The sequence below is a fragment of the Barbus barbus genome (assembly GCF_936440315.1).
Source record: "Barbus barbus genome assembly, chromosome: 44".
Classification (NCBI taxonomy): Eukaryota; Metazoa; Chordata; class Actinopteri; order Cypriniformes; family Cyprinidae; genus Barbus; species Barbus barbus.
The window spans coordinates 12,378,069-12,402,980 of NC_136722.1; the positions used below are offsets into that span (position 1 = coordinate 12,378,069).

Below are 24,912 nucleotides of genomic sequence, written 5' to 3' on the forward strand. Positions count from 1 at the left end.
TTTCTGACATATGACAGCTTGTGTCTGCCTCAAGCTGTGCAGTTACCACCTAACATGCTTCAGTGTTTGGCTTGTTTTGCAGTCGTTTGCATTATGCGGCCATTGTGAAAACATCTCGGGGCGGATTTGTATGCGGTTAGGTGGAATTCTGTTGAGGATAAAAATGTGGCAGCTTTTGGTTGTGTGATATACAGCAGAATGAGCGCTCAAAGGGCTACCATTGTTTTTATAGCAGATGAGAATCAAAGAGAATGTGTTCATGTGGAAAAGGTCAGACAGTCCAGTTTATTTGGGGTCAGATTTGTTTTTTAATTGGAGCACTGTAAAGGAAGCAGTTTACAGCTGCCCTGGTCTCATTATTTACACCTGCGCAAAATACTGGCTAATGTTTTCTTTTCTCTTGTCTTTTTCCATTTCGTGGTGCAGTAACACTAAAAAACTAAAAAATCTCGGACTGCTTATATTTTTCCCTTTTATTATGTTGTTTTTTTGTTCCAAATGGCGGAAAAACTAAATGCACCCTCATTAGGAAAATTTATTGCATAGCTGTCTGGAAGTGGACTTTTTGTGAGTGCTAAAGAGATCTCATTTCGCTATATGCGCACTGTCGGAGAGGCGCGTGCCGTGCACATGAAGAAGCTGCTCAGAGAGCGCAGGAGCATTGAACAGAGTTATTTTTGCTGCTTTACAGGCCTTGAATGGTTAAATACACACACACTTGTACGTGTCGAAATGCCCGTCTTTGCAAGTATCCTCGTAAACAGAGTAATTTAGGTCTTAAGTGAAAGCAAACAGCTGAGAAAGAAAACACGTGTAACAGTATAATGGATCATGGCAGCTCTTAAAGTGACAGCAGTCTAATATTCCTGCTGTCTGTCATTTAGGTTATACAAACAACAAATGAGAGAAAATCTGTCATTGCTCTTGTCTAAATCACTTTTGTAACTTTAATAAGAAGAAATATATATTTAATTTACACAGTAAACTTGACTTGCAAGATGGCGCCGTTGTGTGTGGCACGCCGTCTGCTGCTCTCTTTGTCATCTATTGTTTTTATGTTTTTATGTGTGTCTTTTTTAATCATGAGCTGTAAAATGGTGTTGGTTTACGACCGCCAAACACTAATGGACATTCGAGTGGCCATTGAAACTGCCAGGCGTGACATTTGCGTGCCTCACACTTCTTCTCTACCTACACGTTCATATTTCTCTCTACATCATTGCTGGCGACTGGCTGACTTGCCTTGGAAAAGGAAGCACCGGAGGAAACGTGGAAAGCGGGGTGGAATTGCTGTTCGACTAAGATCCATCGCATGGACGCCGTCTCCGTTGTCTGATGGGTCTGTTTTGGCCTGTGAACACGGTGCTCGCTGGAGTAGGCTTCCAGCATCGTATCAATGGCTTCGACCTGTCATACCCAGCATGCTTTCCATGTCTTCGTGCCATCTTCCTCCCAGTGTTCGCTCCTGTGGAGTGAATACCCTCAATCTTCGATTACTGAGTCGGACAATGCAGTTTCAGGAAGATTCATCGGTATATAAGATGACTTTGATCAACGCACGCTCTCTGGTAAACAAAACTTTATTATTAAATTACTTTTTTTTACTTCACATGCTTTGGATATGCTATGCATCACGGAAACCTGGATTAAACCTGGAGACTTAAGTCCTTTCACTGAGCTGGTGCCACAGGGCTGTAATTTTTTAAATTCCCCTCGGTTATCTGGCCGTGGGGGAGGATTGGCGACAGTTTTTAAAGACACTTACATCTGCCATTGTTTATCAACTGGGACTCGCAGTAGTTTTGAAGTTCAATTGTTTCTACTCTCTTTGGATAACCCAGTAGTTTTTGTTATTATTTATCGGCCATCTCATGTAAATAAGGATTTCCTCAGTGAATTCGCCGAGTTCTTGGGGGAAATTGTCACCAATTATGATAGAATCCTGATCATGGGGGACTTTAACATTCATGTCTGCTGTGACTCCAAGCCACTTTCAAAAACAATTCTTAGTCTACTAGACACTTTTGATTTTTTGCAATGGGTTCCTGGACCAACTCATCTTCAGGGCCATACTCTGGACTTAATTTTATCCCGTGGGTTAACAGTTTTTGACATTAATATTGATGATGCAGGCTTGTCTGATCATATGCCTATATTGTTTTCTATGCCATTGGATGGGAAAACTCAGAGACATTCCCCACTTCCACGTTGGACTCGTACCATCACTGACCGTTCAGGTGAAGAATTGTCCTCCATGTATGTGCATTTAAATGCTAATCAGGATATGATTTCTTCTACATATCACTTGGATGCTGATGAACATCTAAGTCTGTTTAATGCTACCTGTTCTAATATTTTAAACTCTGTTGCACCACTAAAAGTTAAAAAACATAAACAAAATTCAGTACTTTGGCAAAATGACTTTACTCGTTCTCTCAGACAGACGTAAACTTTCTGAACGTAAATGGAAAAAAGATAAACTACTAGTGTCATCTGAAATTTTAAGAGACTCTCTTTCTGCCTATCAACGGGCTGTAAAGGCTGCAAAATGTAGTTATCTCTCTGAGTTAATTTTAAGAAATAGCCATAAGCCAAATATCCTTTTTTCCACGGTTGAATCTGTTCTTTGCCCAAATGTTAATCTGTTTCCTGAGACATCGGTTTCTCTTTGTTTTCCAAACTTTTGGAGAAAGTGGTTCTAAATCAACTTCAGTCTTATTTGACCATCAATTCAATCTCTGAAAATTTTCAATCTGGTTTTAAGTCCTGTCACAGCACAGAGTCAGCTCTTTTAAGAGTTTTGAATGACATCATGCTAATTACTGACACTGGGCAGTCTATGGCTTTGGTTCTGTTAGACCTCAGTTCTGCTTTTGATTTAGTTGATCATAATACACTTATATCCCGTCTTGAAACATGTGTTGGCCTTCGGGTTGCAGTGGTTTCGTTCTTATCTCACAGATAGGAGGTATGTTGTTAGTATTGGAAACCACTCCTCATCTGAAATATCTTTAAAATCTGGTGTCCCTCAGGGCTCAGTGCTTGGTCCAGTGCTGTTTTCTCTTTACATGCTTTCTCTAGGATCTATTCTTAATAAGTATGGGGTCTCTTTTTATCTGTATGCTGATGACACACAAATATATATCCCTTTGAAGCATGATAACAAGCAGGCTTTAAAGTCTATTTTAAATTGTTTGGATGAACTAAAACTTTGGCTTACAAGTAACTTCCTAAGCCTCAATGAAAGTAAAACAGAATTTATTTTGTTTGGCTCAAATGACCACTGTGTACATCATTTTGAATCTGGACCTCTTACTTCATATAGAACTACATGTGCAAAAAACTTAGGTGTATGGTTCGACAATAATCTTAAATTTGGTAAGCAGATAAGTACTGTGGTTAAGTCCTGTTTTTATCATCTTCGTCTTTTGACGAAGGTGAAGCCATTTTTGTCTCTAAAGAAGTTTGAAATGGTTATGCATGCTTTTGTAACATCTCGATTGGATTACTGCAATTCACTGTATATCGGTGTTCCTCAGTCATGTGTTTCTCGTCTACAGTTGGTTCAAAATGCTGCAGCTTGGCTTCTTTATGGGAAGCGCAAATATGAGTCCATCATGCCTGTTCTGATTTCACTGCATTGGCTGCCAGTCAAATATAGTTTTGATTTTAAAATTCTACTGTTTGTCTATAAATCTCTTCATAATCTGGCTCCACAGTACCTATCTGACCTGTTACAACCATACACTCAGTCAAGAGTTCTCAGATCTGCTGATTCTGGTTTATTGCAAGTTCCTAGGGCACGTCTCAAAAATAGAGGTGATCGTGCTTTTTCTATTGTTGGTCCTAAGTTGTGGAATAGTCTCCCAATTCATATTAGAACTGCTTCAACAATATCTGTCTTTAAGTCTACTCTAAAAAACTATCTCTTTTCCTTGGCATTTAATATTTAATATATTTTTTTGATTTGTTGTGCAACGATTTTTATTTTAGTGAACCTCATTCATTTTACAGTTTATGTTTTATATATTTGTGTGTGTATATATATATATATATATATATGTATATATAATATAATATATTTATATATATATATATACTGTATATATAATTTATTTTTTAATTGTTTATAAACTTGTCGACTTGTTTTTGTTTTGCATACTTTGTGCAGCACTTTGGTCGACTTTGGTTGTTTTAAATGTGCTATATAAATAAACATTGTATTGTATTGTATTGTAAAGAATATGCCGTGTTTTTTGCATTTGATTACTTTTTAAAATGTATGTAGCATTTCTTATTTATTTGTTCTAGTGTTGTTGTTTTTTTTGTCCTATTGCTTGTAATTAGTTTCCTATTCTTGTTTAATCACTGACTGTTTTCTTGTCTTCGCTGAACTTGAGTTTTCTGTTGTTGTTTTTTGTTTGTTTGTTAGTTTGTTTGTTTTTATTTAGTCTAGCATTACTTTTTTGTGATATTGACATTGGTGACAAATCAGATTCTAAAAACACAGGATGAGATGGAGACTCCCTGTGCGAGCACATGCGAGTTACTGGTGGACTTGTCGGTGAATGGTGGATGGTAGATTCGTGAGAAGAATTGGATTTACGGGACGCATCATCAGTAGTGTTCCTCTGGGTCATGGGGTGTTTCGGCCTTTGACACTATACACCCTCTCCAGAGGCGGCCAGCTCTAGGTTGATCAGACCTCAGCTTGCGTCCCGAGTCCAATTAACCATGAGAGTCACCTTGTTGTCAAGTGGACATCTCAGGGGACTGTGCATGGCAGAGACGTCCTGTTCCCTGAGCCAAGCCAAAGCCGTCTTATCTCCTGGCACACTACTTGGGGGCCCAGCTGGGGTCGTTCCTCTTCAGCCAGAGCCACTGGCTGCTTCTTTCTGCTGCCTCTGATGCAGCTTTAACGGCTGTGCGCTGGTTCTGGCCCTTAATTCCCAGGTCCCTCAGCAGTTTTGTGGTAGATGTTCCCACAAACCCTCTGCACCCAACCTCCACTGGGCGGACTTCCACGTTCCAGCCACAATGTTTTGCTTCGGCGGCTAGGTCGGCATACCGTAGGTGCTTCCGCTCATATGCCTCCTCCATGGAATCCTCCCAGGGTACGGTGAGTTCGATTATGTATACTTTCTTTATGGAGGGGGACCAGAGCACCAAGTCAGGCCTCAAGGAGGTAGTGGCAATCTCTGAGGGGAACACCAGCTGTTTCCCAATGTCTGCCAACATCTTCCAGTCGCGCGCTAGGCACAACTGGCTTCTCTCTGATGGTGTGGAGTTGCTCCTGGCAGCTGTAGTCCCTTCACGGACAAAGGCAGTTGCCCATGGTGTTATTGAGGTGTTAGACATTGGTAGTGACAGGGCATTGATGCTAGATCGTTTTTCCTCCAGTGTGGCAGCAAGGCCCTTCAAAACTTGATTGTGGCGCCAAGTGTATCGTCCTTGGGTAAGGCTGGTTTTACACCCGGTGAGTATGTGCCGGAGGGAGGCTGGCCTGGAGCACAGGATGCACCCAGGATCTTCGCCAAACCACTGATGGAGATTAGCTGGTGTTGGGAGGACATCAAATATGGCTCTGATGGTAAAGCTCAAATTCCTCGCTTCCATGGCCCATATATCCCTCCAGCTCAATCTCCTCCTTTCGACACTCTCCCACCGTGTCCACAGTCCCTGTTTGCCGAGGGCGACTGCCTTGGCCCATCTTGCCGTTTCCTCCTGACGCCGCACTTCCTCCACCACCATCTTCCTCCGTGCTGGAGCAGTGGCGTTTCTCCAGGCTGGGCGACTAGTTGTTAGTCCAAGGCCTCCTCTTCCTTGCTGCACGTTCCCCACAATATCAGCATGTCTGAGAGCTGCTGTTGCCTCCTCTACTGCTCTTGCTGGTCTCCACTTGCGCCCAGTAACCAGGGTCGGTGCATTTCCTCTGATCACTGGATCTTTGGATTCGTTCAAGGTCATCTGCAGACGTGTTTTAGCACACTTGAACTCCTCTGTAAGGCTGGTGAGGGGCAGCTTGAGGACGCTGTCTCCGTAGAGGCTTATGGTGGTGAGGCAGCGCGGAACTCCAAGCCATTTCTTGATGTGGGCTGTGACTCTTCTCTCCAGCTTCTCTACTGTTGTGATGGGCACCTCATAGACTGCCAGGGGCCACAACACTCGGGGTAGTAGCCCATACTGGAAGCACCAGGTCTTCAATTTCCCAGGTAATTGGGTGTTGTCAATCGCCTGTAGGCCTGCATTGATATCATTACGCAGTTGCTTCACCTGGTCTTTGTCTTTCAGGCTTGCGTCGTAAAGCCTTCCGAGACTTTTGACTGGCTGCTCAGATACAGTGGGGATTGGGTCATCACCGATGAAGAACTGCAAGTCAGTAAGCACTCCCTTCACCACTGAGATGCTGCGTGACTTAGATGGTTTAATCTTCATACGGGCCCAACTGATGTTCTCCTTGAGTTTTCTGAGTAGCCTCCTGGTGCATGGAACGGTGGTAGTTAGGGTGGTGATGTCGTCCATGTAGGCTCTGAGGGGAGGAAGGCGCCGACAAGAGCCAAGTCTTTGCCCACCTACAACCCATTTTGAGGCTCGGATGATGACCTCCATCGCCATGGTGAAAGCCAAGGGAGAGACGGTGCATCCAGCCATGATGCCTACTTCCAGGCACTGCCATGAGGTGGTAAATTCAGGCGTAGTAAAGCAGAATTGCAGGTCCTGAAAGTAGCCTTTGACCGGGGTTGTGATGGTGTCCGGGATGTTAAAGAACTCAAAAGTAGTCCAGAGGAGCTCATGGGGCACAGAGCCGAAGGCATTTGCAAGGTCCAGGAAGATCACGTGGAGGTCCCTTTTCTCCATCTTTGCCATTTGGATTTGGTGCCAGATCATGCTGGCATGTTCTAGGCAGCCAGAGAAGCCAGATATTCCTGCCTTCTGTACCGATGTATCCACATACTCGTTTCTGCACAGGTATTCGGCCATCCTTTGTGCAATGACCCCGAAGAAGATCTTACCCTCCACGTTAAGCAAGGCAATGGGGCGGAACTGGTTGATGTTTGCTGCATCCTTCTCCTTTGGGATAAGGATCCCACCTGCCCTACGCCACGCTTTGGGTATGATCCTCTTCTGCCATATTGTCCTCATGAGGCTCCAGAGAAACCTGCTAACATCTGGTGCGTTCTTGTACACTTTGTATGGGACTCCGTTTGGCCCAGGCGCTGATGCTGTTCGTGCCCGATGGACGATCTTCTCCACCTCTTTCCACGTTGGAGGACCGATCTCAAATTGATGCTCTGGAGGGTCGATTGGTGGAATGTCTGGAGGGATGGTCAGGTGTTCATAGCGCTTTGGATCAGAGTGCATTGATCTCAAGTGCTCCTCCAGGTCATTCTTTGTTGTTCTTAGAACTCCACTTTTCTCCTTGGTGAAGAGAGTTTTCAGGAACTTGAAGGGATCTTTATAGAACCGTGTTCTTGTTTGTTCTTTATTCCTCCTCCTTTTCCGTAAATTCTCTGCTCTGCGGAGGGATGCCAGACGTGTTTTAATGTCAGCTTGGAGGGTGCTTATGCCCTCCTTTTCCACTTCCGAGGCCTTCTTCCAAAGTTTCCTGAGTTGTCTCCTTTCTTGCACAAGGCACTTGATTTCCTGTTGCCTCCTGGAGACTGGTGGAGTGGGAACCTGTTTAGTGACTTTCGGCTCTAGTACCCCAAAGCGTTCTGTTCCATATTGATAGATGATGTTTCCCATATTCTCTAACTTCTTCTCCACTGTGCCTCGAAGTTGTTCGAGGGACAGGGTCAGATCTTTATTCACCGTTTCCCACAGCTTTTTCTCTGCAGCACCGGGCCACTTCACACGCAGTCTGCAACTTGGAAGTCTCCGCTCGACTGCAGGTCGGGGAGGTTGGGTGGGTTCCACCGCTGATGTTTGTTCCACCGCTAGCTCTGTGCTTGAGTTTGCCTCTTCCACGACGGGGGTACTGATGCCCTCCAAACTATGGTTTTCATCCAGTTGGTGAGCTTCACTCGACTGATTTGACCCCTTCCGCAGGAAGTAGTCAATGCGAGGCCCCGGTCTCTCTTCCCTCAAGCACCTTTTCTTTCCCTGGTGAATCCTCAGACCCCGAAAAGATGTTACTCTCCTCCATCCACAGCTACATACCTGCAGCTTGTGGTCCGATGCTGTGGCAGAGCTTGCTCTGCTTGCTGTGGTATTCTCTTGCGCTGTGCTGTCTTTGCTCATAGTCAATTCCAGTCCAGTCGTTACCGTTTTGTCAGCCGATGAGTCTTCTTCCGCCCCCGCTCTCGCAGACTCTGGGGGTGTTCTCTTTGTTCGATTCTTCGTAGCTAATGGGGGGTGTCTCTGACTTGCTGCAAGGCATGAGAGACTACAGTCGTGGGCAGCTAACCCAAGACTGTCCCGTTGGGGTCTATTCCCTCCTGCCAGCTGTCTCTCCATGCTGTCACAAGGACTTTCCCCTGTCGTCAGCTGATCTTTCTCAGCAGTCACTGGACAGGTCCAGATAATCAGATTCTAAAAACACAGGATGAGATGGAGACTCCCTGTGCGAGCACATGCGAGTTACTGGTGGACTTGTCGGTGAATGGTGGATGGTAGATTCGTGAGAAGAATTGGATTTACGGGACGCATCATCAGTAGTGTTCCTCTGGGTCATGGGGTGTTTCGGCCTTTGACACTATACACCCTCTCCAGAGGCGGCCAGCTCTAGGTTGATCAGACCTCAGCTTGCGTCCCGAGTCCAATTAACCATGAGAGTCACCTTGTTGTCAAGTGGACATCTCAGGGGACTGTGCATGGCAGAGACGTCCTGTTCCCTGAGCCAAGCCAAAGCCGTCTTATCTCCTGGCACACTACTTGGGGGCCCAGCTGGGGTCGTTCCTCTTCAGCCAGAGCCACTGGCTGCTTCTTTCTGCTGCCTCTGATGCAGCTTTAACGGCTGTGCGCTGGTTCTGGCCCTTAATTCCCAGGTCCCTCAGCAGTTTTGTGGTAGATGTTCCCACAAACCCTCTGCACCCAACCTCCACTGGGCGGACTTCCACGTTCCAGCCACAATGTTTTGCTTCGGCGGCTAGGTCGGCATACCGTAGGTGCTTCCGCTCATATGCCTCCTCCATGGAATCCTCCCAGGGTACGGTGAGTTCGATTATGTATACTTTCTTTATGGAGGGGGACCAGAGCACCAAGTCAGGCCTCAAGGAGGTAGTGGCAATCTCTGAGGGGAACACCAGCTGTTTCCCAATGTCTGCCAACATCTTCCAGTCGCGCGCTAGGCACAACTGGCTTCTCTCTGATGGTGTGGAGTTGCTCCTGGCAGCTGTAGTCCCTTCACGGACAAAGGCAGTTGCCCATGGTGTTATTGAGGTGTTAGACATTGGTAGTGACAGGGCATTGATGCTAGATCGTTTTTCCTCCAGTGTGGCAGCAAGGCCCTTCAAAACTTGATTGTGGCGCCAAGTGTATCGTCCTTGGGTAAGGCTGGTTTTACACCCGGTGAGTATGTGCCGGAGGGAGGCTGGCCTGGAGCACAGGATGCACCCAGGATCTTCGCCAAACCACTGATGGAGATTAGCTGGTGTTGGGAGGACATCAAATATGGCTCTGATGGTAAAGCTCAAATTCCTCGCTTCCATGGCCCATATATCCCTCCAGCTCAATCTCCTCCTTTCGACACTCTCCCACCGTGTCCACAGTCCCTGTTTGCCGAGGGCGACTGCCTTGGCCCATCTTGCCGTTTCCTCCTGACGCCGCACTTCCTCCACCACCATCTTCCTCGGTGCTGGAGCAGTGGCGTTTCTCCAGGCTGGGCGACTAGTTGTTAGTCCAAGGCCTCCTCTTCCTTGCTGCACGTTCCCCACAATATCAGCATGTCTGAGAGCTGCTGTTGCCTCCTCTACTGCTCTTGCTGGTCTCCACTTGCGCCCAGTAACCAGGGTCGGTGCATTTCCTCTGATCACTGGATCTTTGGATTCGTTCAAGGTCATCTGCAGACGTGTTTTAGCACACTTGAACTCCTCTGTAAGGCTGGTGAGGGGCAGCTTGAGGACGCTGTCTCCGTAGAGGCTTATGGTGGTGAGGCAGCGCGGAACTCCAAGCCATTTCTTGATGTGGGCTGTGACTCTTCTCTCCAGCTTCTCTACTGTTGTGATGGGCACCTCATAGACTGCCAGGGGCCACAACACTCGGGGTAGTAGCCCATACTGGAAGCACCAGGTCTTCAATTTCCCAGGTAATTGGGTGTTGTCAATCGCCTGTAGGCCTGCATTGATATCATTACGCAGTTGCTTCACCTGGTCTTTGTCTTTCAGGCTTGCGTCGTAAAGCCTTCCGAGACTTTTGACTGGCTGCTCAGATACAGTGGGGATTGGGTCATCACCGATGAAGAATTCATAAACAAGAATTATGAAATTCCTATGGTATCAAAAAATTTGATTTCATAAAGACCTTATTTATTGCAAAAATAACTACATTGTTATATACATTGTTACCGCACAATAAAATTGCACATTGTCAGACCTCTGTTGTGTGTCTTGTGTTTCCACGTGCTCCCTGTGTTTTCATGCCCATATTTGGTTTGTTTCCTGTCCTCGTTTCATGGCATTAGTAGTTTATCCTTGTCCAGCCGTGTTCGTTAATTTACCTGTGTATTTATAGTCCTGTCTGTGCAGTGTTATTTCGTCTGGTCTACTCGTTACTCCCCGGTGTTCCTGTCTGTGTCTGTGTCTGTGTCTGTGTCTGTGTCTGTGTCTGCCTTGCCTTGTCCTGCCCTGATGTAGGCATTAAAGATATGTTATTTGAGTTTACGTCCTCGTCTCTGCGTGTCCTTGATCCTCCCTGCTGTGTGCACCGCGACAGAAGACCAGACCAAACGGTAAGCATCGTCCCTTCACTTCGTTTTGTTTTGTCCAGTTTTCTAGTGTGTTTTTTTTGTTCCTGTGTTTTGCCTGCCATTCGCGGGACTCACGCCGCGGTCTGTGGGGAAAGCCCACCCACCGTCCGCGGCTCCCTGAAGTCACGCCGCCACCCGCGGCTCACCCTAGCCCGCCGGAGCGCCACTGACTCAATGCCCGCCGGATCGCCGCTGAGTCATACCCGCCGTTCACGGGAGATCACGCCGCCGTTCGCTGGGTCACGCCGCCGTCCGCGGCTCACCGTCACCGCCGTTCGCAGGAGATCACGCCGCCGTCCGCGGCTCACCGTCCCCGCTGTTCGCAGGAGATCACGCCGCTGTCCGCGGCTCACCGTCCCCGCCGTTCGCGGGGTATCACGCCGCTGTCCGCGGCCCCTCTAGTTTGCTGTTTCGCAGGGAAGGCCAACCCGCCGTCCGCGGTCACTCGGCCCGTCGCCGGCTGTGGCTTCCTCCAGCCCGCCGGTCCCTGCCGTTGAGTGTCTGGTCAAGCCAGCCGGCTGCTGCCGTTATTTTCATGCCGGCCGGCTGCAGCCGTAATTGACCGGACAGTGACCGAGGTCTTTTTAACTTTTGCCAGTATGTTTGGTCCCAGACACCCTGATACCCCCGAGCTGCCCCAGGGAAATTTTTTTTTTTGGGGGGGGGGGGGTAGAAGGTTTCTGGCTGGAGTGGCTGGGCCGAGGAACGAGGCCACGGCCATGAAGACCACCTGCCACGGCCTCCTGAGCTCCCTGCTCCACCTCGGCCTTCGGCTGTCTGTTTCGCGCTGGAGGCCCCGTCCGGTGTATGTTTCTGTGTCTGTCCTGAGGGGCCTCCAGAGCGCCCACCCCCCCTCCCTGATGGAACTGTTTAGGCTCGGGACGAGCCTTTCGGAAGGGGGGAGTTATGTCAGACCTCTGTTGTGTGTGTCTTGTGTTTCCACGTGCTCCCTGTGTTTTCATGCCCATATTTGGTTGGTTTCCTGTCCTCGTTTCATGGCATTAGTAGTTTATCCTTGTCCAGCCGTGTTCATTAATTTACCTGTGTATTTATAGTCCTGTCTGTGCAGTGTTATTTCGTCTGGTCTACTCGTTACTCCCCGGTGTTCCTGTCTGTGTCTGCCTTGCCTTGTCCTGCCCTGATGTCGGCATTAAAGATATGTTATTTGAGTTTACGTCCTCGTCTCTGCGTGTCCTTGATCCTCCCTGCTGTGTGCACCGTGACACACATATCGTGATTATAAGCTTTTGGTCATATAGCCCACCCCTAGCAGTCACATATTCTTGTATAATATTCTAAACTGTATAATCGACCATTGTCCCATGCAACTGATTGTCTATATACACTATGTTCAAAAGTTTGGGGTTGGAAATTTCTAAATGTTTTTGAAAAACATGTATTCTCAGTAAGGCTGCAGCTATTTGATCATAAATAATGTAAAAACTGTAATATTTTGAAATATTATTATGATTTAAAATTACTGTTTAATTTTAACAGTAATTTAGGGGTGAAGGAGGTTTCTATTCATAATCATTTTCACTGATTCACAATGTCTAAGGTCAGGTAAAGTAATCAGGCTCCTCTTGTTTGGCTCTCAGTGGGACAAGTTACAATTATTACATTTTTTACATCTACATTTTTATATTTTCTAAAGAAATGTGAGTGCCGTTTTCATTTCATCACATTTTTTTTTATTAGATATTTTACAGTAAATGTTTTCTAAAGACTGGTGATAAATCAAGATTAATTGACAATTTTTTCGACAATTTTAAAATATTGCTATAAAATAGATTTAAAGTTAAAAATTGTATACAGGGGGGAGTCACGTGACGTGCTCATGAACCTAGTTGCACTTGAGTAGAGCTCCGTACGTTTGGCCTCTTTTTGCAGATTTTTTCGTTTTGTTTTAAGCGTTATTCATTGGAGGTGCTTTACCTGATGGCATGCAGTCGTAAACAGCAGGAGTTGTCTCCATCGGCTTCTCCGATTAAGAAGAAATTCAAGCCACCGACCGCGAGCGATATGATGGACAAGATGGTGAACACTGTTACACACTTTGAGGACATTCTAAGAACCCAGTTGACGGCGATGCGGATCGAGTTATCTTCTCATGTCAGTTGTTCAGTCGCTATGCTTGAAACTGGATCTTCTTACAGGGGAGCTGAGAGAACAAAAGAAAGTTGTTGCAGATCACGATAGGCGCGTTGCCGCGCTCGAGCAACAGGTTGTGGACTTACAGGATCGCAATAGGCGCAGCAATCTGCATCTCGAATTGCCTGAAGGTTCCGAAAAGGACGACCCTATGGGCTTTTTGAAAAGATCGCTACCGACATGGCTCCCGTCTCTGTCAGGTAAAGAGATTAAAGTGGAGCGAGTGCATCGTGTATACACAAGGCTCTCCTCAGATCGCGCTAAACCACGGGTTTTCATCTTTAAACTGCTGCGGTACACAGACAGGGAGGTCATTCTGCTGGCCGCCAGACTTCATGCCCCGGTGAAAACTTCCAACGAAGCAACGCTGTCTTTCTTTTCAGATTTTTCTCCGGTCACCGCAAAAAGAAGTGCATTTCCGCCAATTAGGAAAGAGATGAGAGACGCTGGCATCCAGAATTTTCTCCTTTATCCTGCAACGCTGAAGGTCATTCTCAATCAAGGTGAACCTAAAATGCTACACTCCCCAGAAGAAGCAAGAGATTTTCTCAGATCCCATTCATCCACCAACTCTCAGTGAACTCCAGCTGGACATTTGCTGTCTAATCGGAGAAGAGATGCTCTAAATGGTTAGGTGACTGTGTCTTTCATTGTTCACTTTAATGTTCACTTCTTAATTCATAGTTCATTGTGCATAAAGTATTGCTTACTGATTATGATATTTTAGTTGTTTTAGTTGTAGTTCCCTTCCAGGAACTTCGAGCTACGTCCGAAGACGCTATGGGAACGCCATCAGCGTAACCGGCGCTCTGAATATTTTATACAACAGTCTAATGGATGGGCGAGGCGTCACGGGCGGGGTGACGTCACGACCAGGAAGTTATATAAGCACGTGCGGCGGAGCCGGCATCAGCTTTCTGTCATTCAGCAAGCGCTCTGTGTATTGTCAGTCTGATTTGTGTCTTGTGAGTCTTATTTGGTGTTGTCTGTCTTAGTTAAATGTCTGTAACTAAATTGTTACAGGATGAAAACTTTTGCAGTCAATTCAGAAATAAATTAGCTGAGTTTATTGAAATTAACCAAGGTTCAGTGGATGATCCTCGAACACTTTGGAATGCATTTAAAGGATTTATAAGGAATAACTCAATTTCATATTTCTCTTTCCTTTAGAAAAACCGACACAAAAAGATAGTTGAACTGGAATCACCGCTCCAGAATCTGACTAGAGATAATCAGCGTTGTTTCTCAGACAATACACTCAGTAAAATCATGGCGGTTAGGTCCGAACTCAATTCATTACTGAGATCCAGGGCAGAATTCCTGATTCAAAGATCCACGCAGAATTACTATTTTCAAGGTAGAAGACCAAGCCACCTTTTAGCCCTAAGATTACGCAACAATGAAAAGTTTGCTAATATTTCAGCTGTGAAATCCCAATCTGGGCTCATTATAACAGACCCAAAAGACATTAATATAGCCTTTCACTCTTTTTACTCTAACCTCTATACTACTTCTGCTGATGGTGACCCTGACTCTTTTGCATCTTTTCTGTCCAACCTTGATTTACCTAGGCTGTCAGATTCAGATTCGGAATACCTGGCTGAACCGATCTCTCTTCAGGAGCTGGAATCAGCAATTCGATCTATGAACAAGGGGAAATCCCCAGGCATAGATGGCATTCCAATCTAATTATTTACTACTTTTTGTTCGGATTTAGACCCCGTCATGTTAGATATGATCAATTTTTCAGTTACTCAAGGCTCATTTCACTCATCCATTAATATAGCTGTTATTTCTCTCTTGTTAAAAAAAGATAAAGATCCGACTTCCTGTTCTAGTTACCAGCCACTTTCTTTGATAGGGACTGATGTTAAATTATATGCTAAAGAACTATCTCGTCGTCTAGAGAAATTTATGAATAGGCTAGCTCATCATGACCAAACAGGATTCATTAAATCTCGCTCATAATACGGAATACTCATAATCATATTTCTTTGTTTGCTGATGATATCTTATTGTTTTTGGAGAAGCCGTCACATTCTATTCCTCATGTGCTGAATTTATTTGTCATGTTTACTTCCCCTCAATTCAAAAATTTATTCCATGTCCCTTTCTATATCTATTCCATTGGTTCAAAACTTTAAGTATTGGGGATAAATGTTTTTCCTTCCCTGCAGGAAATCGTCTCAAAAAACTATAATGATATTCTAGTCAAAGCATCCTCAAATTTGGAAAATTGGTTTCAAATCTGTCTTCCAACTTCTTTTCAGTCCCGTATATCGGTGATTAAAATGAATGTACTCCCTCGTATCAATTTATTTTCTTCCATGATTCTTCTCGCTCCACCGGTTGGCTACTAGAACAGACTAGATGCATGTGTTTCATGGTATATATGGGATGGGAAACGTCCTCGTATTAAACTGACTACCTTACAACGATGTAGATTACATGGAGGTCTTTCTTTCCCTAATTTTAGACTGTATGCGCAAGCCTTTTCCCTCTGCCCTTTATCAGTTTGGTTTGATCCTGACGCTTCTGTGTCTTGGAGAGCAATTGAGGAATCTATTGTTTATCCGTATAGATTGATGCATCTTGTTTTTTTGGGAGTTCTACTTAGGCAGTGTAAATCTCGGTTTGTAAGTCCCATTGTAACCCACCTCCTCTCCACATGGAGTGATGTTGAACGACGTTGACAACTAGCTACAAAATGGCATAGACATTCGCCTATTTTCCACAATAATAACCTTTTGTCAGGCAGTAATCCATTTCATTGTCCGCATTGGACTCATAGTCAAGTAAACACTCTAGGTGATATCTATGATGATAGTGGTTTAAAATCCTTCCAGAATCTTAAAACTCAATATAATCTGCCAGGCACCTCCTTTTTTATGTATTTGCGTATTAGATCGGCCCTACGGGCATATGGGGTGTCTTGGAACAACTGCCTGTTCACCCTGTGCGCAAACTAATCCTTCCTTCTGAGGAATCTCCCTCCTCTGCTTCAGTCATCTATCTCTTTCTTCTTGAGCATTCATACAAACCTTTATCTATTAATACTGTTTGGGCTAAGGATCTTAATGAGGATGTGCATGTTTTATTTTCCGATCAGGTGTGGGGTATGTTTAAATTGTCTTCTAAAAACCCTAATCACCAAATGATTCATTGGAAATTGTTGCATAGGGTTTACTAGAGTCCAATGAAACATTTTTATATGAATCTGTCGTCTTCTCCTATAAGTGTAATCTCTGTTCCCAAGGAGTTTTAGGCACGTTTTTGCATTTTTTTTAGGAGTGCCCCTCTCTCTCACCTTTTTGGACTCAGCTCTCACAGGACCTGTCATATTTGTTGGGTACTGAGATATATTTGACTCTGCGCCATTTTTTCATGAATGACTTTTAGGACTTCACCTTGTCCGTCCAACAAAGATCTTTACTCTTAGCTGCTCTCACAGCAGCAAAATAAATTACTGGTCAACCATTGGAATCCTCCTCACACAATGGACAGACGAACCTGTACTGTGTATTTGTTGGACATTATCTCGATGGAACTCTCTACTTCTCGTATACATGGATCTAACGTGAAAACTGTTCATTCATGGCATTCAGCTTTTAATGTTGTGCCTTCTTTTCTAAAATCTTTGTAAAAATGATTGTATTGTTATTTGTTTATCTATTAATATTAATTCTAAATTTGTACAGCTGCTTTTGTTTTGTACTACTGTTCCACAGAATAAAATTCAATAAACAGTTGTTCAAATGTTTTGTTTTGTTTTGTTTTGTTTTGTTTTGTTTTGTTTTGTTTTGTTGTTGTTTTGTGGAAACCGTGTGTCTGATCACTTAGAAAAACACAAACAGACGTTTTATTCAGTTTGCAGCACAGATGGTGTTGCATGAGATATGTCAAATGTTTGGTGGAAAATATAAAAATTAAGAGGAATAGCAAGCACCGCTAAATTGGAGTGCAAAGATAAGACTGTGTAATCTAAGGCCAGCCCAAATCTTTTGATTAAATATTTGATTTTGTCACATTATATATTCCTCGACCTTAGGGTTTATAAGGCAGTTTGTAGCGATTGGCTACTCAGTTGTCAGTGGATTTACTTTCAGGATCAGTTTCTGGATTTTGCTTTCAGCTGCCCTAAGGTTATTAGATTATTAGGCGAATCTGTCTTAATAACCGGTGGGGTACCTTAATGCTTTATATAATCAGTTCTGTCCACATTCCTCATATTCCGCCTAGTAAATTGTACCTAACCAGTTCTAACAAGCTGACACATACTGCAGCGAGTCTCCTATCATCTTCATGTGATTCTCTGAGGGAATTGGAAAGCCTCATACTGTATGTTTCATCTGTTTAGATGTGGTTCAGTAAGTGGGGTTTTATGTACAGTGTGGGTTTAAGTGATGCCCCCTGTTTTGCTGATGATGAGAGATTGTATACACCACAGCAGTCCAGAAGGACTGCGGTGTCACTAGTTCATTACTTATATTGTAGGTGTGAGCATATTGTGGGGTGGCAAGGACAAACCGACCAACATGGCTGGAGTGGCATACTGATCGGTCCCCTATAAAAGTGGAAATGTGCTGAACTAAATGCTATTACATTGAGAAGATTTACTGAGCTGTGAGTAACACATGAGCCTTTGCTCACTGATTGAACTGGGGTGCTTCATTTACTTGTCATAATGCAACACCAATTGCTCATTAAATGTAAAATCACCTCAACTTTAATCGCTGGGAGAAGAACACTCTATTTGGAAGTTTTGATTCTGTCAAATCTGTCAAATAGTGTTACTTGGTTTATTATGATGGTCATTCTAGCAGTGTATTTATAGGAAAAGTACACCTTCAAATTAAAATGTATCCACCCTGATGTCAAACCAAATCTGTTTGACTGACTTTCTGTGGAACACAAACAGACATTTTGAAGAATGGTCTCTAATGAATGGAGATTGGAGTTTTACCGTTACAAAAAGGATGCCATAATAAAAGTATCATAAAAATAGCTTGTTTGCATCTTTGGAGGTCATGTGACAGTGAATGAATGAGTATGATTGATTTGTGAATGATTCACTCAGACTGGTTTTGTGAACTCAATCTACAGGTTAATTGAAAAGTTCTTTCATTTCATGCTGACTTTTAATATTATTGGAATAAAATGCAGAAATCATACAGAAAACACTGTTTTTTGACAGCTACAGTCCTCGTTCACTTTCCTTCTGTTTAAAAATTGGCCAGAAACATGTCATTTAACCAGATTTTTATTTTTATTTTTATTTTTTTAAATTCACCTTTCGTGTTCCAATGAAGAAAGTCATGGAGGTTTGAAAAGACTTGAGGGTGAATAAATGATGACAGAATTTACTAATATTTCAAATGGTGAAAATGGAAGTCTGGATGAACAGAGGTGTGAAGTAAGCTTGATTAGGGTTAGACTGAGTGAGAAGAGAACAGATGGTTCGTTCTAACACCTCTCTGCTTTTTAGAGAGCCCAAAGGAGCTGGTGTGAGTGGATGTAGTTTATTGCCTGTAGCTTATGACTGCAACTTTTTGAAACCTCTCAATTCTGTGTACGAGCTGAATTTCAAACATAACCCTCTGTGTTCTTGTTATTGATCTTTCTGTGCAATTATCATCACTCTGAGGCTTTTCTGACTACAGAGATCTGTTTTTAAAGCAAACACAGTTTACCAGGTAATCTAGATGTCACTGATATGACAGCTGGGATGGGTGCATTGAAACCACTGAAGGAAAAAAAGATTATTTCGACAGAAGTGTCCATTTTCTTTGTGAAAATCGAGTTCTCGGTGTGTTTGAAGTAATAGATTTTCAATGGATGTGAGAGTCTGTTTCGCTCTTTTCCTCTCTTTTAGATCTACTTGCGATTCCTAGACTACGAGATGCAGAACTCCAACGAGTGCAAGCGTAATTTTGTGGCAGTGTACGATGGCAGCAGCTCGGTGGAAGACCTGAGGAATAAATTCTGCAGCACGGTGGCCAATGATGTCAAGCTGGTGTCTGCGCTGGGCGTGGTCCGCATGTGGGCCGATGAGGGCAGCCGAAAGAGCCGCTTCCGGATACTCTTCACTACCTTCCAAGAGCGTAAGTCATATACACACACAAACACTCACTGCTATTACGGCTCTCCTATCCAACCCTTGTGTGTGTTTGTAATATGTATATATATATATAAATTTATATTTACATTTATATGTGCGTAATAAATATACACATTACATATATATATATATATATATATATATATATGCACACTGTGTGAATCTTTTGAAAAAAATATCTGGGTCAATGACAAGAAAACTGAATTTTCAACATTTTTCAGGATACAATAGAAAATTCAAAAGAACAGCAGTTATTCAAATAGAAATCTTTTGTAACTTTATAAATATCTCTACTATTTCTTTTGATCAATTAAATGCATCCTTAAAAAAAATCTTAGCTGAAATATCATGGTTTCCACTGAAGTATTAAGCAGTACCAATATTTTTAACATTGGTAATAATTAGAAAAGTTTCCTGACCAAACCAGCATATTACAATGATATAAATAATATGTGATATTTATGGAAGCCCATTTCCGCCACTAAATAAAAAATAAATAAAAAAAATGTAATTTCGAGTTTTTATCTCACAATTCTGACTTCTTTTCTCAGAATTGTGTGATACAAACTTTTTATTAGAATTGTGAGATATAAATTCGCAGTTCTGACTTTTCTCAGAATTGCATTAAATAAAACTTGCGAGTTATAAAGTCAGATTAACGGGATATACACTTGCAATTGTGAGAAATAAAGACAGAATTGCAAGATTAAAAACTCGCAATACGAGTTTGTATCTCGCAATTCTGACTTTTTTTTTCTTCAGTATTGTGAGATATAAACTCGCAATTGCGAGTTATGGAGTCCAATTCTGAGGGGGATACAAGACTGATATGTTTTCAGAATTGTGTTAAAAAGTCAGAATTACGAGATGTAAATTCTCATTTCTGAGAAAAAAGTCAGAATTGTAAGTGTATTTCATGCAATACTGACTTTATTTCTCAGAATTGCAAGTTTAAATCTTGCAATTCTGAGGGGGGGTTTTTCTCGCAACTGCGAGTTTTTATCGTGCAATTCTGAGAAATATATTTCCCCTTTGGTTTTGGATTGAAATAAGACCTACACTGTAGACAATTCTTTACAATTTTCATGAAGCCCACCTCACCCCACTGCAAGGTTGATTTAAACCCTTGTGTACATGTTTGTAGAAAATTTGACAAGCACTGACATCTTACACTTCAGCACTCATTCCCTGTTTTATGAACACTCACTTATAAAACACACTCTCTCACTCTCATTTGCACCAGCACATTCATACCTGACAGAACGCTAAACCGAGCAGGCCTGGGAAAATGAAAACAGCTCATCCATGTGTCCATTAAAGGTACACGGGCCATCTATTTAGCTGCAAACACACTATAAATCTTGCATAACCCTGCAGACTAAACTGGTTTATACTGGTTTATGCAGGTTAGGAGCTGCTTGACCCACACAGCCATCAACAGAAACGGCAGTTTAAAGGGATAGTTCACCCAAAAAATTAAAATTTTGTCAGTATTTATACCATTTGTCACCTTAAATCTTATCTTCTTTTGGTGTTCCAAGGAAGAAACAAATCATACAGGTTTTGAACAACATGAGGGTGAGTAAATGATGACAGAATTTTCATTTTTGGGTGAACTATCCCTTATATATCTTTTTTTTTTTTTTTCTTTTGATGAAGGTGTTTTTAGTTATTATCATATTTAGTGAACCTATTTAGTGAATGAATTTAGAGAATCATGTTGTAGCTGACTAAAAGTCTGGGAATTTAAGTCTAGCTTTAGTCAGTTAAAAGATTTTAGTTATGCTACATAAATGTTAAACCGATAATTGCACTTATTTTGCTCAAAATTATAACAACAACAAAAAAGACTTTGTATTGTGGTGCATATGTTACGTATGTGCGTTATTTAATCGCAAACAGTATAGTTAAGATCCACAATTGGATTCATTACAGTTCGTCAATGAGAAGGTTGATGGCAGATTTAGTAGCACAAAAAGAGCAAATGATAGTGTGAAGGAACGCAGACTAGCTTTATTACACTTTCATTTGATTAGAATTTCGCAATGGAGATCATGTTTTCCGATCATCAGTTTTTTTTTTTGTTTGTTTTTTTTAAGAGAATGGTTGCCGGGTTGCAAAGATAAAGTAAAACACAGGGCAGAAATGTGCATCTTAAAGGGATAGTTCACCCTTTTTTATAAATTTTTTGAGAATTAGGTTTTTAGTAACTATTTCTTTTTATATATATATAGATATGTAAGTCAATGGCTACCATCACCAACATTCTTCAAAATATCTTCTTTTGTGCCCAGCTGAAGAGAGAAACTCATACAGGTATGGAAAAACATGAGGGTGAGGAAATGATGACAGAATTTTCATTTTTGTGTGAACTAGCATCCCTTTAAGAGAGAAGCTCTTGTAGGGGGATTTAAACTCTGGACATCGTCCAACCCCAAGTATGAAAACTTATGGAGGTCTATATTATTTGTCCTATTTTTGTTAAAGAAAATATAGAGACATTTTGGATATCAAGAGTTTTTATTTTTTAAACTACATTTTGGACTCGTCTTTATTCGGCAATGATACGGCATATTGATATAATCAGAGTTAGTGTTTATTGATGTCAGTGTTGTCTCATCCTCGTCTCGTCTTAGTCATGGAAAGAAAGGTTTTCGAATTGAGACACATAAACTCTTTGTTATTTAATTATTAGTACAGTAACATTACATTGTAGCATTGTAAAATCTGCTGCATACCTTCCGATGTCGAATATAAAGATCACTTGATCCCCCGTTTCCTCTGCTAAATAGCATTTATAAAAACATATGGGCAACAGGCGAGACCACAGATGCACAGAATTACAGGATTATTCATTTAAGCAAGGGATGGAGCATTTTCTATTAAGCATGGGGGGCTGTGATTGGACGTCTTTGATTGGGTGGTCCTGCACAGTCGGGGTCGCATCTCTCCGGGTGGCAGTGCTAGCAGAGTATAGACACTATAAAGCGTAATGGAGGAGGAGAGAAAGTAAAAAGAACGTGAAGGATGGGTGCTCTAAAAGAGGATGAAGTATTGTGAGAAAGGAGGGACAGGAGAGGAACAATAAAGACTGAGTGTCTGGCTAAGCGAGGAAGTGCTGAGAGAGAGAAAAAGTGGATATAGGGTGATAAAATGGTGGTTTAATGTTGGGCTTGTAGCACACTCATCATTTGTGCACTCTGCCGGCATCAAACGCCTTTCTTTGTAATGGTCCCACTGCTGTTCCTGTGATGCCCCGTCGCCATTCGTCTGGTCCCAGTGGCCCCTAACAACGACCTCAGCCTAATCAAACCGTGCCGATACTGATGGGTAAAGGATTAAAAGGAAATGATGCCACCATCCTCATTGTGCCACAGCCAAAGCAGCAGCCATAATGTGTGCGAGATATATATATCAAACTGGGGTTTGGGGACTCCAGACTGTGTGTACTTAAAGCTGCAGTCCATAACTTTTTTGGGTTAAAAATTATCCAAAATCAATATTTGAGCAAGTACATAACCAACCAGTGTTCAAAACTATCACCTTACTTTAGCCCGATTCACAACGATTAGCTTTTAATAATGTCGCGGGAAATTCGAGCATGGCACTACGTCATTACGTCACGTCTGTAAACATGAAGAAGTTTTCCCGACTAGTAGGCTATAGCACGTGCGGATGCTGCAGGTGGCGCATCATTTATAGCCTTTTCTCACAGGAGCTAGAATAATTAAATGTATAATTTTGATGGCGGATTGTAATCCAGAAAGTATTATATGTTTATGAAACACATGTGAATGAAATTAAATTGTATTCCAGTTTTAAATATGCTTCTGATTACACAGAGCCTGAATTTACACAAGATTTGTATTTTAAAGAAAACCAGTTTGAAGGGAGCATAGTTTGTTTTTTGGGTTAAAAGAATTTCTTATGAAATTCGAATGGTATGACAATTAGATTAAACTGTACAGAAATTGAAATCTACACGCTACACACTATACTCACTATACTCATAGTCACATAATGCTGATGTTGTTAATTTGAGAATAAAGTATAACAATAATAATAATAATTTGCACGGTTTGATGTGAAATGAGCTAACTGATCTTTAGATTAAATCACCATTGGTAGCGCGATTTATGGTAATGTTTTTTTCCTCAATTGGTCAGAACAAACGTGACTGACTTGTAACTTGTTCAGATGACAATATCCGGTGAAAATTCTTATTTGGATCATATATTCCAAGACAAAGACTAATCTGTGATTGCGAAGTACAGTAAACATCCCAAAACGTTAGATTCATCCACGCTGGAGCTGTGCCAGAGTACAACCCCATGCAAGCAAGATAATTCTGCAAGTAACTGCAATTCCAGGTTTTCAAACATAGATGGCGACAAAGAGGCAAAACTTACGAACTGCAGCTTTAATATATTAATGAAAAATGTTCATGAAATTTGTTGAATTTGAATGTTAAAAACATAATGTTAATTTTATTCTATGGACAGCATTTGATTTTAACTATAAGAACTTTTAATATTTTATTAAAATAACTTTTTATATTTTATTAAAATATTTATTTAAATAAAATATAACATTTTTACATATTTTCAATTTGTTTAATGTGTACTTATTAATAAAATATATATATTTTTTACATTTGCCAGATTTATAATTTTATTCTATTGACATTTATTTTCTATTTTATTGAAATATTTTTTTTTTTATAAAATATAACAAATACATTTAAATTTATTACAAATATTCGTAATTTCTTTAATTTTGGAAGCATATCATTTTATATGTTATTTTATTATCGCAATATAATTTTTGGAGGCGTTTTCAAACTGCAGGGGGCTGCAAGTGAAGCAATAAAAAATAATAATAAAACAAATTAGATTATAAAATAATAATAACAATTTAAATGTGTTTTAGGGCTGATAAAGTTAACGTGTGTACTTAATAAATTAATAAAATATATTTAACATTTTTGTATTTTTAATTTCTTTTGTATGGAAACAGTAGATTTTTGTATTTTTATTATTACCTTTTTTGTTTTTGCATTTTTTTTACTGTTTTTAAAATGTCAAACATATTTTTTGTATATTCATATTGACCAAATTTGATTGTAAAAAAAAAAAAATATATATATATATATATATATATATATATTTAAATATTAGATTTTTATATATATATATATATATATATATATATATTATTATTATCACAATTTTTTTCTCACATAATATTAATAATTTTTTTAAACACATGCAAAATATATGGATTTTTTATTTCTTGCAAGGCAGTCATCATATTTGAGGGTCCTTGGATTCAAAAAATCTGATAACCCCTGGCGTCAGGAATAGCAAATGAGCTATTTTGTGCCCAATTCCAGACTACGGCACAACAACACAGCTTCCACTTGCTCTGATTGATTGTGGGGCTTTAATGGACATTAGTGTGCGTTTAAAGAGAGCGGCGGATGTCCTGAAGCATGCGGGAGAAGAATGGTTGAGGGAATGAGTCTGTGGTTTGGTGCTGAGGCCCTTGAGGGTTCAGAAAACACAAAATGCTCTTTCTGAGACAGAAAGAGGCAGCTGCGCGCCAGTCTCGTGAATGGCGATAGGTGGATTTGTGTAGGAGCCCAGTGTCCTTTGTGCAGCCCTATCCAGTGAATGAACACAGGATGTGCGGTTGCCCGGGTAACACCCCTGCATAACTTGTTCAGGCACTTACTTAT

At 41.7% G+C, this 24,912-nt stretch overlaps 1 protein-coding gene across 1 annotated transcript in view; it reads left to right on the forward strand.

The window, feature by feature from the left end:
* LOC306863084 (neuropilin and tolloid-like protein 1) overlaps positions 1 to 24,912 on the forward strand; it is a gene marked incomplete at both ends in the record, with an annotated part of 123,412 nt that overhangs the window by 90,972 nt on the left and 7,528 nt on the right. The window contains one exon of the mRNA XM_079406257.1: positions 18,930 to 19,158. Within this exon, the coding sequence (XP_079262383.1) occupies positions 18,930 to 19,158 (229 nt within the window). The remainder of the gene's footprint in view (positions 1 to 18,929; positions 19,159 to 24,912) is intronic.